At 46.9% G+C, this 17382-nt stretch overlaps 2 protein-coding genes across 14 annotated transcripts in view; both read left to right on the top strand.

The window, feature by feature from the left end:
• LOC147007906 (F-box/LRR-repeat protein 4-like) overlaps positions 1–6361 on the top strand; it is an 11483-nt gene extending 5122 nt beyond the window's left edge. Inside the window, exons 3-9 of the mRNA XM_085865993.1 lie at positions 849–1230; positions 1557–1801; positions 2550–2763; positions 3402–3473; positions 4069–4203; positions 5309–5486; positions 5931–6361. Of these exons, the coding sequence (XP_085722119.1) occupies positions 849–1230; positions 1557–1801; positions 2550–2763; positions 3402–3473; positions 4069–4203; positions 5309–5486; positions 5931–6094 (1390 nt within the window). The 3' untranslated portion in view covers positions 6095–6361. The remainder of the gene's footprint in view (positions 1–848; positions 1231–1556; positions 1802–2549; positions 2764–3401; positions 3474–4068; positions 4204–5308; positions 5487–5930) is intronic.
• A 3004-nt stretch (positions 6362–9365) lies between these two features.
• LOC147007904 (integral membrane protein 2B-like) overlaps positions 9366–17382 on the top strand; it is a 36199-nt gene continuing 28182 nt past the window's right edge. For 3 of the 13 annotated variants that reach the window (XM_085866022.1, XM_085866018.1, XM_085866017.1), the window contains exons 1-4: positions 11049–11329; positions 12195–12365; positions 13729–13947; positions 14311–14347. In XM_085866022.1, the coding sequence (XP_085722148.1) occupies positions 11225–11329; positions 12195–12365; positions 13729–13947; positions 14311–14347 (532 nt within the window). In that variant the 5' untranslated portion in view covers positions 11049–11224. The other 10 variants (XM_085866020.1, XM_085866019.1, XR_015053737.1 and 7 more) reach the window with 9 other exon arrangements.

Here is a 17382-nt window from a genome sequence, read left to right as displayed (position 1 = left end):
TCACCTCAATCGCTTGAAGTGTTCTCGACAAACGGAAGAGCGCACGTCCGGTGCCAACCTCAAGAACTCCACAACCCTGAGTACTTGGTCCCAACAATGAAGAGTCCTGGTGGTTCTTTAATGTTGAGGAGGTGCATTCTCCTGGCATGGTTTGGATGACGTCATTCCCTTCGAAGAAAAGTACTTACTAAGTGATCATCTTCACCCCGTTGCAGCATTTCTTTCGGGGGGAGGGGGAGAGGGTCTTCCATAATGACAATTCCCCCCATCCACAGAGCATGTGTGTTCGCCCAACGGTTTGATGAGCATGACCCTCTCAGTCTCCAGATCTGGACCCAATCGAGCATTGATGGCATATTGAGGATATTGAGGATATTCTGTTGATTGACTTTCTCGTGGAAGAATGGCGTCACATCCCTCCTGAAGAATTCCACACGCTGGTGGACTCTATGCCGCGGCGCTTACAGGCCGTACCTGCCGCACCTGGTGCCACAACACCCCGTTAAGTGACCTTACATTGGTGCTTCCATTTTTTTTTGTCCACCACCTGTACGTTTTCAAAAATGTCTCTTCCTTCCTCCAACTCCCTATCGTCAATCCCCACATCCTCTGCTCCTCACCACAGCGATAAGGGGATCGCTGTGTAAATTTTGAATACACCGTAAAGTTTCATTCATTTATTTGTTAATTTATTTAATAACGGGAGTGACGTCCTTTCACGCATCCGTTCTGTATCAAATTGGAGGTTTTGTACGACATGAGCCACACCCGAACACACGATGTCTACTTCATGGTAAAAATCAAAAGGACGCTCCTCAAAAGGTATCCTTTGGTGATGTGCGATGCAGGTGGCGGACGCTGTGGTCCGGCCCTGCGGACCCCAATCTTCCATCGGACGTCCCTTACAATTTTTCCCCAAAGATACAACCACCGGGTTTTGCGACGAACGTCCTCCGTCTGGAGTTCAACTGCTCCCTGAGCGATTACTACACGGAACTGGACTCTGTTGTTCTGCTCGGTATCCCGGTGGACATGAAGAAACCAAAGACGATCGAGAGTGAAGATCTTGCTGAGTCAGAGAAACTTCGGCAGAAGCGAAACAGGATGGAAAGAAGGACGAGACGAGATCTGGTCAAAGAGATGGAGGAAGAAAGGAGGAGGGCAATCGAAGAGGAAGGGAAGCTTTCCCACTTCACAAACAATGGATATTTTGACCTTTTACCTTTCGAGGTGAGTTTGTGAACCCCCTTACTCGTCATCTTTTCTTCTTCTTCTTTTGAAACTTGCTTTTCCAGATCACATCATCTCATTGTTTGGCTTCAGAATGGTTTCAGACGATGGCGTCATCAGTGAAATGGCTGTCCAAGTCTGTTTGTGTTTGGAAGTCCTTGATGGCTTCACCAGTGGTTACCTGGGTTGTTTTAAGGGTAACTGGTTTATCATTTGATGGACATCCTTGACTATCTGGACAGTGACAGCCGGTCAAGTTGATGCACTGATGATAATAATTCAATCGATGATTTTTTTTTGTTGTTGCTGCCTCACTTCCACGACAGATTATCGAAATTATTTTATCTCACCTGACGCTCCCTGACCTGTGCCGCCTCGCTCAAAGCAGCCGTACCCTGCGCGACTACTGCTACAACCCTTCCATGTACAAACACCTGGACCTCAAGCCTTACTGGCCATCTCTCTGCGAGGAGGACCTTCTGGCTTTGAAGCCTCGTCTCACCCACGCACGCTCGCTCGGTCTCTCGTGGACCGGAAACAATGGTGGCTTCAGTGCTACGGTCCTTCAAAAGTGAGTAATTCAATGCAAAGTTAGTAATCGATGGCCTGGGTTTCGGTGAACCGTCTCCACTTTGTTTGTGGTGAGGATGTTGAGGTCACGGAGAGATCCACTTACCTTGGCAGTGATATTGACGCCTCTGCTGGCTGCGAGCCAGAGGTCAACAGACATCTGGGTCGGGCCTGGGGAGTCATGGATTCACTGGATCATGGGGTGTGGGGCTGCCGGTACCCGTGAGGGAGGACGAAAGTCCGAGTCTTCATGTCCTTGGTGCTTCCAGTCTTGCTCTATGGATGCGAGACTTGGACTCTGACCAGGGATCTGAGACGGTGACTTAATTGTTTTGGTGTCGGGTCTCTTCAGAGAATCAATGGCTATCGCTGGTCGGACTTTGTGTCCAACAAGCGGACGTCTCCGGACGTCCATCAGCATCGCAATGTTCGTCGCTTTGACGAACGAGGCATTCGATAACATGAGCGAGGAGAGTGAAAAAATAAACTTTATCGTTAAGTAATCGTTGCGGCTTGTTCCGAGTGAAGACATTGTTGAGCAGGCCCAAAAAAAAAAAGGCAGATTAAGACCCCATCGAGGGACAGCGAGGTGACCCATCATTCGCCTTAAGACCCCAGAGAGCGAGGTGGCCGAGGATATGCCTGATAAAGGATATAATTAAATTAATTAAATGGCTTTGAAGTTCGTCTTGTCTCTCACGGCTTTGTCTGAAACACCGTCCCAACGTCTTCCTGCGGTTCTTTTACAGTTTCCTGGCTGGGTGGTCTGAGCACCTTCTGCACCTGGAGCTGGCGAACTGCCATTGGATCACAAATGATTCCTTGGAATCTGTAACCATGTTCTGCCCGAACCTTCGTTACCTGGACCTGTCGTCGTGTGACCGAATACCACCTGGGGAATTCAGGCAGCTCTCGTCCTTGCAGAGGCTACAATGCCTCGTCCTGTACCGAACGCAGATCGATGTGAGCTGTTCACCTCGTTTATGCTTTCGTTTTACGATCTCTCTCTCTCTCTCTCTTCTCTCTCTCTCTCTCTCTCTCTCTCTCTGCTTTGTTGATTATCAAGTCATTGTCGGTCATTTTTTATGGCAATGTGAACTTGAGACCTCCCCCCTCCCCCTTCCTTCCCTCCCCCTCCAGGGCAAGTGGATTTAATGTCTAACGCAGACGCGATGAGAAATGTGAAACCAAAATTAAACACAAGGAACATATGAAGCGGGAATTTCGTACATTTCCCGTTTACTCTCCTTGCGTATCCCATTGAAGCAGGCAAGGTCGATGTGGCCTTGGTAGTACCTTCATGGTCTTCATGGTTAATCTTCATGGTCGCCTGCTTGTGAGAATTTTTGTTGAATCTCCATGAGATTTGCAAAGGAGATTGCCGGGTTAACGTCACCTCCGTGATGCATTACCCCCTGCTGCCACAATGGCTTTTCGATCCTCAGACTGGTTCTCAGATCTTTAAACTACACGAAGCGTTTAGTTCTGGAATAAGCTCCCGAAGTGAGTGTTTTCCGTGTCGTTGTGTGTGCTCCGTGGATGGGAACGGGATTATTTTAACCAGGGTTGAAGGATGACGTCGTACTCCCATCTTGTTTCAGACGGAGAGTCTCCTGTGGATCACTTACAAGTGCACGGAGTTGAGGCACCTCAACCTCGGAGACTGTTGCGAGGTATGTACACCCCTTTGTCCCACCGCAGAGGTGTTTTGACAGTCTAGCGATAGTCCTGCACGATTGTCAAGAGAAACGGATTCACTTTCTGCTTGGGATGAGTTCATCTGATTTGTTCGATGTTTCGTTTCCTCGTCACATAAACATAAACACGGTCGATGTGTGGTTATGATTATGGACGATGAGCTCCAGGCGCTGCTCATCCCTGCATCGAATCCATGGTTTGCAATCCACGCAGTTAAAAAAAAAAAATCCCTTTTGAACTTTCATCGCTGCAAAAATAAAGGAAAATGTTTAAAATTTTCATTTTTGGGTTTTTTGACCCCGCCCCAAAGGGGGCGTGGCGAATAATGACACCGCTCTCACGTCATCTTGCCATGCGGTGATCGCAAGTACCAAGTTTGGTGAATTTGTGCCAATCTGTTTCGGAGGAGAAAGCGTGACGGACGGACGGACACACAGAGCCACTGATGACATCGTTGTTGTAGATTTGTTTGAGTTTGAAGGTCTCGGGTGTTTTAGGATTCGCAGAAGCGTTTCCTTCCCCTGCAGCAATGGGTGTCACGATGCATGTTCCTCGTCTTCCCAACCTCAGATGAAAAATCCGAACACGGTGTTATACTTTCTGGCCTCGAACTGCCAACAGCTTCGCTCGCTCGACATGTGGAGATCATCTCAGCTGACCCACGTCGGATTGACATATCTGGCGACCTGGTGTAAGAACATTGAGGTACATGGCGTGACAGTAACATGGACACAATGTTTGAAAGTTTCTGTTCTTAGCCCCTGTTGGGCTTCATTAGGATACGGTGCTTATGGATTTGGTCTCGATTTTCGTGTCCGTGCGTGCGTGTGTGTGTGCGCGACCGCAACCATTTCTCGGACACGCATTCACCTATCTTGTTCAAACTTCTCTCACAGAAAACGAATGATGGTTTTCATGAGCACGTCATTGTTTTTCGACATCAGATCCAAGATGGCCGACTGGCGGCTATTTTGTTCCTCTGATGTGTCCCCAACCATTTCTCAGACATGCATTGTCCGATATTTTGTTTTTTTTGGTATCCATTGTCGAGGCTCGTGTGAGAGCCAACACACCGCACAACAAGGGGGGGTGAAAACATAACCTCCATCCACCTTCAGTGGATGATGTGCCTTTTCAAGGTTTGATATTAATCGGACAAGAGCTTCCCAAGTTATGGCCATTTATTTACCAAACCAATGACAGGACACGTTGCTGCGTAGGCATGGCCGTTGGGGAAGAGATCCTCAGCCGCGTTCCCCATTACGGGTTACAACGTACGGACTTCCGGATAGTGATGACTTACTGTATTCTCATGATTTCTCGATTTCTTGTGCGCATTTATAGATAAACACAATGCCCCATTCCAGTCGTCGTTTACGAGAGCGAAGGAACGGCCTGTGTGGTTGTTTGAAAGTTATTTTTATTTTGCACGTATGGCACGCACGTACGGGCACGCGAGAGCGAAGGAACGGCCTGTGTGGTTGTTTGAAAGTTATTTTTATTTTGCACGTATGGCCACGCACGTACGGGCACGCGAGAGCGAAGGAACGGCCTGTGTGGTTGTTGTTTCTGACTGGCGTTTTGAAATTAAAATTTTTTTTTTTTGTTTTTGCACGTATGGCCACGCACTCGTCTTGATAAATTAGAATACAGAATGGTTTTGTTGAGCTGGTTAGTTTGTAAAATTACATGTTTTTCTGAAAAACTCTTGTGGCTGTCATGCCTCTCTTATTGTACAATGCAGTTCTTGAATTAATGGGAATTTTAAAACTGTACGCAACACTCATGTTGATGTCATTGTTCCACACAGGACCTGGACCTTGGCTGGTGTACGAATGTGCGGGCAGAAAGTGGCGCTCTCGTCGAGATGGCGCGACAGCTGCCCAGACTGCGCCGGCTGGTGTTAACGGCTAACCGCTCCGTCAACGACACTGACCTCGAATCGCTCGCCAATCACTGCCCTTTACTGGAGCACCTGGACGTACTGGGTACGGTAATTCAGGGGATCATGGGAAATGGCATGGATGGATCCAAGAGGGCCACAGAGGTTGCTCGATGCGGAAGGAAAATTAAAAATTACAAGTGGACACGAGAACGGCACTCGGTGGAGTGCGTACCTCCTCCAGGCTGAAAAATTCTCATATCCGGATCTGGATCGGGACCAAAATCGAATCAATTAGTCCTTATCACACACCCAACCTGTCTACCAAGTGAGGTTCGAATCCATGGATAACTTTTTCAGATATCCTGCTCACAGACAAACAAATAGACAAACTGTTCAGCCTAGTGGATGTTTATGCGCCGCGCTTCCGAGTGCCGTTGTACTGTAGTTTAGTACTGTGTTAACTGTATACCTAAGTTCCAGATAACTGAGCTCTCTTCACCCTTGTTTGTCATTCATCCGAGCGATTATATCCACGTGCGTGTGGCAGGTGCCCCCCTCGTGACCTCTGCAGGGCTTTTCCACCTGCTCGATACCTGTCAGCACATGCACTTCCTCGACATTTCATTCTGCCCCCTGTTGGACAAGGCGATGGCCATCCAAATGAGAAATAGCTTTCCACACGTCTCCATCAAGTACACCAGCAGCTGGTGAGGTCACATAACCCGTTCAGAGCTACAAACACACCTGAGAAGGAACTCTCTGATCCATGCATGAGAAACCGATTACATCATGTCGGTTGAGGATCGTCCGACCACTGAACTGAAAACGAAATGTACAAGTGTGACATGATCAGCACGTTTATCAAACATCATGTTTTATTGGAGATTTGCTGAAAGGACTGCTTTTTGTCCGTCACCATAATGTACTGAACGTTCAAATTGACAAATGTTGTGCCAATAAATGTTCCCAAACTGAGAACACACCGTTCTTGGAGTGTTATTCTTTCACCTTTCACCCTTGCAGCTTTTGACAACAGATACAAAGGCTCTTTGTTTTATTCTCTACGTATGGTCCAAGGTTCGTGGAGGATCTGCAACACAAATCGTGCACACACGTGCAGACAAATACACGAGACAGCACCGGACAATTTCGCACAAACACGGCCGCTGAGCTTGGGGTGAGTGACGTCACTTCCCGGGGGCACTGCCATCTTTTTTGACGTCACTTTATTCGCCGCACTCAGTGGGGCAGTCGAGAGATTTCCTCATCATGGATTCCAACCTACGGGATTTGTCCACGCTCTATCCTTTCAATGCTGAACGTCCAGCGTGGAAGCAGAGCGTACCATTTTTTTAGTCGTGTGTGTGATTCTGCCACGGTCGGAATTGAACCGCCAACCTGCCAGACTCAGGGTTGATGCTCCAACTTTTCTGACACAGAGTCTGAAAGTCTTTGTGGGTGAGTCCACGTTTCGTTGGGCATGTTGGTGAGAAATTATCAAGGTTGTCCTGGACTGAGATCGTGGAGTCGCGGCTTGGGATACCAGGCTTGACTCGGTCAACACCAGTTGGTTGTGCCATTCGATTAATGATGCAAAGTTCATCTACTCGACTATAAGAGAGAGGTTGGTCCGGCTGTCTGACGACATTTTTCTCAGAAACGGCCAAACGGATCATCGTCAAACTTTCAGAAGTTCATCAGTTGGTGATTTCGGGGAAATAATTATTTTTTTGAAAAATTTGAAAAACAAACTTTTATTTTTTTGGAATTCTTTTTTAATCACTCGATGGAGTGCCGAAGCCTTTGGAGCTATATCAAAGGTAATATTAAATGATCCCCGACCCCATTCCTTACTGGATGTAGTGAAGTTTCTTTAGCCCCCCCCCCCACCAGACACAATAAATTTTAAAAAAATTGATTTCTTCAATCTGCCGAGAGGATGAGAACAGAAACGGGTAACGCTGCGAGTATCCTGTCAGAACCGAGTTCCAGGCAGACTCGGAACCGAATGATGATTTGGAATTCTTCAGCATTTCAAACATTCAACACACAAAAAAGTCTTCAAAGATGAAGGAAACGATCCAATGTGTTCTCAAAGAAGAGAAACTCGCCACAAACAACTCTTAATGTAAGAGGCACTGACAGTGAAGAAGATATGAAATACTGACAGTTTGGGTCAGGAGTCAGGAGAGAGGAATAATGTAGGAGACGAAACGGAGGAGGCAAAGGAGAGAAAGGCTGTCTCCTGAACTGCTCAATTTAATGTTGTGCAAGAAAGGCACATTCTCTGAATTTCATGTGACAAAGTTAATTTTAAAACTGACTCAAACAGTAAAGGAGGAATCGGGAGTCCACGATATGCTGAGTGTGGGATACTTCAGCGACCACATTCACTGACGAAAAAAAAAACCAACTTCACCTCGCTGTATGTTGGTTGCTGTAATCGACTGACTTGTAGAATCTACTGCCCTGCTGTTGTCTTGGAGATGACTTCAAATCAGGCATCTCCTTGCTGGCCTTATCGAAAAGGCAGCCTGCCCGTTCTTCCACTCTCTCCTCACGTGCTTCCAGTCACTCATTGTCCTTTTGAGCTTGGAGAACTCCAATTCAACCTCCCTCTGAGACAGCTTGATCTGTGGACGAGGGTTGTTCTCCATGTTGGGGTGTAACAAAGCTTTCACCCTCTGAGGACTTTTGCGACACAATTGGCCTGTCGGATTCATCCGATGTGCACCGACTGGACAAAATCTTTTGAACATGGTCACAGCCAACCTTTCACCCATTTATAACCTGCTGTGGTGTATTTTACAAACTGGTTACCTGAGATGAGTTGTCAACTTAAGAGTCGTGAGTTAACGACTCTGATCTACACAATTATATTTTCGTTACTGATCTACACAAAATACCCCATCATGACAAATTGAAAACATGTTTTTGGAAATTTTTACAAAAAAAAACTGAAATGTCTTGCAACAATAAGTATTCAACCCCTTCACTATGCCATTCCAAATTGAGCTCAGGGCGTCCAATTTCCTTTGGTCATCCTTGAGATGTCTCCACAACTTTCTCCCTCGTATTTCTCCCTGGTTAATCCCACCTCCGGTATGACAGACCTGAGCCTCGTCCTGGTGGAGGAGTTGCTCTCTTCATCAAAGACTATATTCCTCACTCTCCAGTCTCCATGCACTGCTCTCACTCCCCCACACCCTCCAAGAATACCTCTGACCACGGCTTCCCTTCATTCCCACCTCATGTATATATGTGTGTTGTTCCGTCCACCAAACAGTGATGACTCAATTTACACCTCACTCTCCGAAAACATGGACCAACTTCTATCCTCTCATCCCAACTCTCTCTTCCTCATATGTGGTGACTTCAACTGCCATCATGACAGTTGGTTGGGTGTGGGTATCTCCGTCACCTGCCATGATACTTCAGCAAAAGACTTCTGCGACTCATTGGGAGTGACTCAATCGGTCAACTTCCTGACCGGGATCTCAACCAATTATATCGACGGAAAAGTGATAATAAGGGCAGAACAAATTTGAAATATTTTCTTTTTTGAAAAAAAAATTTTTTCGACGAGATCGACTACCATGGTTTTGTGGCTACAGTGTGGGGCAGTTCCCACCTGGCTACCATACCGAAATCTCCAACTGCGGGATGGGAAATCGTTGATGGTCACTGTCGAGTCATCTGGTTTGATGGACATCAACTGCCCCAGGTGCTTGTTCCAGAAATACCAGTTGAAATGGACGCTGACGGTGATCCATCCAGAACGGATGATCTGATGATCGATTCATCATCTGAAGGTGAAGCAAGAAGTGATGACGATGATGATGAATGATCATGATAGTGATAATTATGAAGGGTGAATGAACCAAAATACCTGAAATGTCAAGCCTGTTTCGGTGGGCCGAGATCCTCAAAGTTATTTTTACTTTGTAATGGTCAGTAATTTTTATTCGTTATAGTCTATGATATGTAGCACGTTTACTTTTTGATAACCTATCATGTTCTTCTTATAGCTGGCTCTGATTCAGAGAACAAGTTCAGAAGTGGAGTCGAGACACGCATCAGGGGTTTGTTAAAAAAAAATGTATCTGTTCGTGAACCAGACGTAGACCCATCTTCGAGCACATTCGACAGATTTCTTATATCATTCTGTGTTTACGGCATTGTCATGTCATCTCCCTCTGACTGTTAGCACAGGGACCATATTTTGTAGTAACCTAATAAAACTCATCATGACAGTGACAATGCATTGTATCGTCACCCTCTTCCTCTTCACTTTCAATTTCCTTCTGCAATGTTCATTTTTCGACCCCCAATGTGTTGAATTGTCCCCCGGTTATCACAACATGGCCCATCAGTGGATATCCAATCGATTTCACTGAGAATGATGTGTGTTCATCTTGCCTTGATATCACTTGCGTTTGATGATCATTGTGCCACATATTTTACAATACACATGAGAATCAACATGGACTACACCCGCGTCATCGCTTTCTTTTCATTATCTCAATGTGCCCTCTGCCTCTCGTGTTTCCTTCTCCGGCTATGTGAAGACCCTTGCGCCCTTAAGACCCTTCTTATCCGTAAACCCCAGACAAAAATCGTTCTTCGGTGATGAATTTAGTTGGTGGATGGGTGAAGCAATCTTGTGAGATCAGAACGGGTGTTGGGCGCCAATTTGAGATTGAACTCTTAATGAACCCATAATTAGCCCTTTCTTATCCGTTAACCCCAGGGATTAAAACTTCTTAACAAATGTAATTAAAACACATCTCACACTGTGTGTCCAAATACCGAAGGGGCAGTTTGGGCGCGATGTTTACATTGGAAGGGCAAGAAGGGTCTACTTGAAGGATCAAATAATCCTTAACCCCAAGAAAGCCGCACTTAAGAAATCACTTTTTATAAATCGGATGGTCTTCACTGGTCAATGAGATCAACAAACATTTTGGGCGCAAATTTGAGAATGAAGCTCAGCCAGCTCTCGAACTAACCGTGAAGCTCTCTCGAATATAAAGGGCGCGAGTGAAGAAGATTCGCGGTGAGTGTGAGTGAAGAAGATTCTCGGTTTGCTGTGAGTGAAGAAGATTCTCGGTTCACTGTGAGTGAAGAAGATTCTCGGTTTGCTGTGAGTGAAGAAGATTCTCGGTTCACTGTGACTGAAGAAGATTCTCGGTTCGCTGTGAGTGAAGAAGATTCTCGGTTCGCTGTGAGTGAAGAAGATTCTCGGTTCACTGTGAGTGAAGAAGATTCTCGGTTCGCTGTGAGTGAAGAAGATTCTCGGTTCGCTGTGAGTGAAGAAGATTCTCGGTTCGCTGTGAGTGAAGAAGATTCTCGGTTCGCTGTGAGTGAAGAAGATTCTCGGTTCGCTGTGAGTGAAGAAGATTCTCGGTTCACTGTGAGTGAAGAAGATTCTCGGTTCGCTGTGAGTGAAGAAGATTCTCGGTTCGCTGTGAGTGAAGAAGATTCTCGGTTTGCTGTGAGTGAAGAAGATTCTCGGTTCACTGTGAGTGAAGAAGATTCTCGGTTCGCTATGAGTGAAGAAGATTCTCGGTTCGCTGTGAGTGAAGAAGATTCTCGGTTCGCTGTGAGTGAAGAAGATTCTCGGTTCGCTGTGAGTGAAGAAGATTCTCGGTTCGCTGTGAGTGAAGAAGATTCTCGGTTCGCTATGAGTGAAGAAGATTCCCCGTGATGCACACATGGTCCACCCAGTTGTGGTGTTGCTGGTTTTTCCGTTGACGCCACATTCTCCGATCTTGTCCTTTTGTCACAGTTCTGTTTTCCCCGTGTTCCTCTCAGCTTCTGTAGCTCGTTCGATCGTCCGTCATGGTGAAGCTCACCTTGGAGTCCCTTCGGGGACACAAAGCACTGAAGGTCGACCCTGAGCAGGCCGTCCTCGTTGCTGAGATGCGCTCCCTGCTCATGACGCAGGTTCGGAATCCATTTCGTGACCGAACATCCCGTTTTAATGTTGTTCACCAAACGTTTCCTCTCATGGAGCTTTATTTATCACCTTTCCTTTCAACACCCCCCCCCCGTGTTGCCATGTCAACGTTTGTTCACAACCATTGAGGACGTTTGGTGACGGTGAAATGGTTTAACGTCTTCTTCTTCCTCCTGAAAATGTTCTTCTCGCTGCTTGTACTTCTTCTTCTTCTTCTTTTTTTCTTATTCTTCATCTTCTTATTATTTTGACTTCAGTGAAACGTCATAAAGATCGTCGTGAGCCAAGATCAAGCCGTGGACAAAGGCACAAACACATGAACAAGGCGGAAAGGAGGGGAAACTGCCAGAAAGAGGGAAACAAGGAAAGGACGCTTTGGAACAAGAACGAACGAACGGAAAAACAGAAGGAAGAAAGAAAAAGAAAGTCTCGGCCCAGATGTGGCGAAATGACTGCGGAGTGCAGCACGGCAACGATGGACCAAAATTACTTTGTTATCTACACACCTTGTTAGTTGCTCTCGTTTTAAACATTCCTTTCACCGTCGGTTGCTTGAATTGCAAGCCTGAATTGTAGCTGCTCGCAATCAATGGCTCAAAACTAAATTCACGAACACACTGCCATTCAAACCCAACGATTATATCAACCAACTTGCAAAATAAAAATGTGGCCGAATGTCGATCTGCTTGCTTTCAGGTCGTACGAGCACAGGTATGAATCCTGCATTGTGTTGAGTGTGGATACACCCTTTGCATTGAGCTCTCCAGTGAGCTTGAGGACCAATTGGTGCCGTATTGAGAAGGTAGGATGTAGATTGCAATTTCTAATTGACCATGCCTTGTGCTTCACCAGGATGTGGAAGAGATGACGGTGCCCTTTCGCCGAAGGAGGAACTGCTGCAGATTCTTCCTGGTGTTGAACCTGGTACTGATGCTTGCTGGACTTGTGGTGATCCTCGCACGTCTTTATCGCAACAACTACACGTTTGCTCGTGACGATCACTTGAAAGGGTCTTTGCCCTTGGTAAGGATTTGGCCAAGCATCTGTTGAGCTCAGATTGCGTAATTGTGGACCGCACACTCGTTCTCTTCATGGAGTTGACATGATAAAGTTGTCTCACCAAACTCGGTACAGCTGAGGTTAATAAATAATAAATAAATAAATTTAATTCTCTGAAAGCCAAGATATCGTACAGTGTAATCGAGATCCAAGATTCCGTCATCAAGAGAGGGATATTATCTTGATGTAAACTCCGGAAACAAGATGTACGAGAAAATATATTTTCATGGAAAAATCATTGCCCTGAAGGTTTGAACAGACTCCTGGGTCTCACCATCAGCCATGATCTTTGTTGGGCGAAGCACATTTCAAATTTGGCCTCCAAAGCCAGCCGCCGACTGAGCATCCTCCATCGCACAAGGTCCTTCCTTGTCACACCTGAACTCCCATCCACCGACAGGGCCTTCATCTGCAGCTTTATGGAACACCACTCTCCTTTCTGGTCTTGCCCCCTCTGCGCTTTAGAATGCTTTGGCTTTCCATGTTTCGATTTACCCGTCGATCGCATCACGTGCCTGCTGGTTGAATGGTTTGCATTGGCGGGAACAATCGTCTGGGTGACAGACGGACGGTTGTTCTTTAACAGTCAGGAGGTGCGTCTGGTGTTTAAAGGATGAATGTCGTCATCATTGGTTAGATATTTATCAGTATGCCGTCCTGATGAGGGCAAATAAGGCCGAAATCCGGATAGGCGGCTCCGTTTGATGTTTAACTCATGTTGACCATGTAATCTTTGTCTGTTTCACAAGAGTTGTCTGGCCGAGGCCTCTGGGTTGGAGGCGACGCTTTGATGTAGGACGATGTCCACTGCAGATCGGGGGAGTGCTCGTCACACTCCACGTTTCAATGGATATATATATATATATATATATATATATATATATATATATATATATATATATATATATATATAGGTCGTGAAAAGGGGTGAATTGAGGGTGGGTGGGGGAGGAGGGGGGTAATCTTCAAGGATTCATTGAGGAATGGGGGAGGGGTGTTCGTGTTAGGTGAGGGGGGATTATTATATCCAGGCTGAATGTTAACGAGCCAGATGTATTTTTTTTTACTGACGAACAATGGTGACAAATTGGCAAAAGTCCATTATCTTCACCATCACTCACACACACACACACACACACACACACACACACACACACACACACACACACACACACACACACACACACACACACACACACACACACACACACACACACACACACATGTTGTTTCCCTAGATGTCATCCTTTCACCAGGCATAATTGTCAGTCATTCAGTCACGCCAAGTGACCAACTCGTGACGTTCTGCTTGCCTGTCATTGGACAGGAACCCCACGTGTTTCATTGTGGCTTGACGTACACCGATGGACAACATGGTGGCCTGCCGGTCACGAAGGATCTCGAACACGCAGGACGTGTCTTGCCACTGAAATCCGTTGAGGAGGATGTCGAGATCGACATTGAGCACAATGTTGAGATCATCCGTCTGGCAGGACCTGGATTTTCAGAGAGCAACCAAGCAAACATCGTGCACGACTTTCACCGGGTACATACCTGAATGGATCTGACTTTCACCGGGTACGCACCTGTATGGATCTGACTTTCACCGGGTACATACCTGAATGGATCTGACTTTCACCGGGTACGCACCTGTATGGATGACTTTCACCGGGTAGGTACCTGTATGGATCTGACTTTCACCGGGTACGCACCTGTATGGATGACTTTCACCGGGTACGTACCTGTATGGATCTGATTTTCACCGGGTACGTACCTGTATGGATCTGACTTTCACCGGGTACGTATCCATAGTGGTTTTGTTTGCCTCACCCCGACAGCTTCTCCGATTGGTTGATGGTTGTTGCGGGTAATTTTGCACGCATTAATTATATGACACACCTGTTTGCAGAATGCACAACACCATACATCCTACAAAATGGCAACAGGTACCCACTGCACCATTTGTCATAAAACTTGTTTTCTCGTTAAGAGATCATCGCTTGAGTATTCTTCCTTTTCAAACCATGACAAGTGAGTTAAGGAACAGAATGAGGTTTTTGATTCGAGAAATCTTCGTTTTTGTGTTTGAGTTTCTCACGTTAAACAAACCGAGCAGGTAACTATGTACACACCATGTCATACAGTGTTTACTTTCACCCCCCCCCCCATCCGACCATGTTTGCAGCTCCTCACGGCGTATTACGACATCTCCCTGAAGAAATGCTATGTGATTCCAATGAACACTTCGATCATCATGCCACCTCGAAGACTTTTCGATCTACTTCGCAACAACAAGGTTTGTATAGTGATACACAACGCCTCTGAGGTCGGTGAGGTTTGAGTGATTATCTCCAACATGCACTCCTTCACTGTTCAGCAGGTCATGAACCCACATGCCACGTTGCCTGTTTCCACGTGGATTCTGACCTGCGGATAGTGCGTGCCACACAACCACTCTTTGTGTGGGTGTACCCAGAAGAAGCTCCGGAGCTTCTGAGCGGTAGCCGGGATCGTGAAGTATTCTCCGGCCTCGCACGCACACTGCCAAAGCAGATCTTGCTCCGTCACCCTATATACAGGGTGATCTGCAGGAATAAACGTTGGAGAATTTTGTCCTCCATTAACACCAGCCTGCCAGGGGGAGGCATCATCACAAGCATGCGTTCCAGCTTGTTTGTGGTCGTCGGCGTGGAGCGGTGCTCCTCTCCAAACGATGATGTCTCGTTTCGTCAAACAGATGGCGATTAATGGCCTTTGATGCCTTTTCTCCACCCAGAATGTTCTGAAGTAATAAGGGTTAGCCTGTACCGTGGCGATCCGGAAAGTGACAGGTGACAGGTAGGTGACAAGAATAAGCTGATTCGATTTTGGTTAAGGTACAGATTCAGATCCGGCCTGTCAGTGGGATACAAAATGTGAACCTGTTCAGCCTGGTGTAGGTATGCGCTCGACCGAGTTCCGCTAGAATATTTGTGCGATGGCGTGTGCACACACAGTTGGGAACATACTTGCCGCAGAGCTACCTTGTGCATGAGGATTTGGTCGTGACGGAGCAAATGCTGGATGTTGGTGGTCTCGGGGTCTTCATCTTCCGCATGTGTTTCGGACATCCGACCTTCCGCCTGAAACACCGCGAAATAGAACTGGGTACGTGAATGGACAAACCTGCACAAACCTGTCTCCACACCGATTACCTGGACATTCTCTCACCCCGATGGAGCTGCTCATTTGTTTTTGGATGTTGTAGCCTCGAATGATAATTAAGAACAAGTGTTTGTTTCTCTTCTTTTTTCTTGTTTTACACTTTGCATTCGAAATGTTTTTCATTTTGTGCTGAAAGGTAATTTTGATTTCAATCATTTTCTCACTTTTTACGAACCCGTCTGTCCGTGCAGGCGCGTTCGTGAACCGAGAGGCCGAGAAATGCCGAGACACCGTCTCCTTTGCAAACCATTTTGCGATCAAAACTCGGATCTGTGAGAGAAGCTCCTGATATGTTTCCCCATCTGCATTCTTACCTGTTTCTGTGATTTCAGCAATTTTATTTTTTCCTCTCTTCCTATTCTTGTGCTTCACTGCTTGGTGACACCGCAAGTTGCCATGGCTGTGGTTTTTGCGATTTTTATTTCCTGTTTTCCTTTCTGCCTCAGCTGACATGTGGGTGCGCTCTCTCTCTCTCTCTCTCTCTCTCTCTCTCTCTCTCTCTCTCTCTCTCTCTCTCTCTCTCTCTCTCTCTCTCTCTCTCTCTCTCTCTCTCTCTCTCTCTCTCTCTCTCTCTCTCTCTCTCTCTCTCTCTCTCTCTCTCTCTCTCTCTCTCTCTCTCTCTCTCTGTCCATCTCTTTCTCTCTGTCTCTCTTTCTATCTCTCTCTCCCTGTCTGCCCATCTCTTTCTCGAATGAACTCGGAGATGAGGGAATACCGATGTGTGCATTTGATCTTGTAATCTTCACCCCTTCTCATCCTCTTCCTGTTCCACCCCTTAGATGTTGATTCCACTTGGATTTGCTTAACCTTGTCCAGTTATGACGAATAAAAATGTTAAACCAAGTATCTATCTTTTTGGGGCTGATATATCATCGCTCGCGTCGTTACCCCATTATACTGTTACGGTTGTGGAAATTCGGATTCCACCATAAAGGGCCCTCAGGTGAGATATCTCTGTAAGTACTTGTGTAGTTAGCCCAAACCCGTTGTATAGAGGGAATTTATGTCATCCAACCGGGCTGCGACGCTTTGAGATATCCGTTTTTCTGTTCTATCTTTATTTTGAACCAACCACGTCTCAACCGCCATCACACAACAACCACCAACCACAACGCTGCTTCACAACAACAACAACAACGCCAACAGCCACGATCTTTACCTTCACAACTCGCTCCCGCAAACATCGCATCACCGCCATTCCAAACGGCACCATGGCCATAAACCACCACCTTAAACCCTCCACCACCTTCACCTCTCCTTCTGCGGCCATTCCCGCACCACTTGTGGGCGCCGAGCGTCGGGCTGTCCTGGGCTCATGCAAGATGCGCGCCGAGCCATGAGTGCAAAATGTAGCCTTTCCGAGGAGAATTCGGATCAGGAATGCTACACGCCCACTTCAGATCCGTCCAATCAGCAAGCGCGGGGCGGTTTGGCCCCGCCTCCAGGTGCGTCGGTGTAGAATCCAGATAGGCAAATTCTCGGATCAGGGGAGACTCACGCCCCTTTTCCTCCATCCAATGGGCGAGCGTGGCTCCACCCCCGAGCTCGTTCTGATCCAGAAATTTGCATATGGGTTCTCCTGCCGGCCTATAAAGCGCCGAGCGCAGGGCGAAAAAGAAGCAGTCTGTCGGGGTTCGGAGTCTGTCGGGGAGCTGCAGAGAGAGGAAGCCTGGAGCCTGGAGTGCGGTCGAGTCGGTTTGAGCGCAGAGTCGGCCTTGGAGGAGCGCGGAGTGGAGTCGGGAGGCGAGGGCGTACAGGTGGTTTGCTGCAGTCGGCT

Source organism: Eptatretus burgeri, chromosome 23 (genome assembly GCF_056783735.1).
Source record: "Eptatretus burgeri isolate ZD-2024b chromosome 23, Ebu_testis_v1, whole genome shotgun sequence".
NCBI classification, from domain to species: Eukaryota; Metazoa; Chordata; class Myxini; order Myxiniformes; family Myxinidae; genus Eptatretus; species Eptatretus burgeri.
This window is presented reverse-complemented; position numbering and strand designations above follow the sequence as displayed.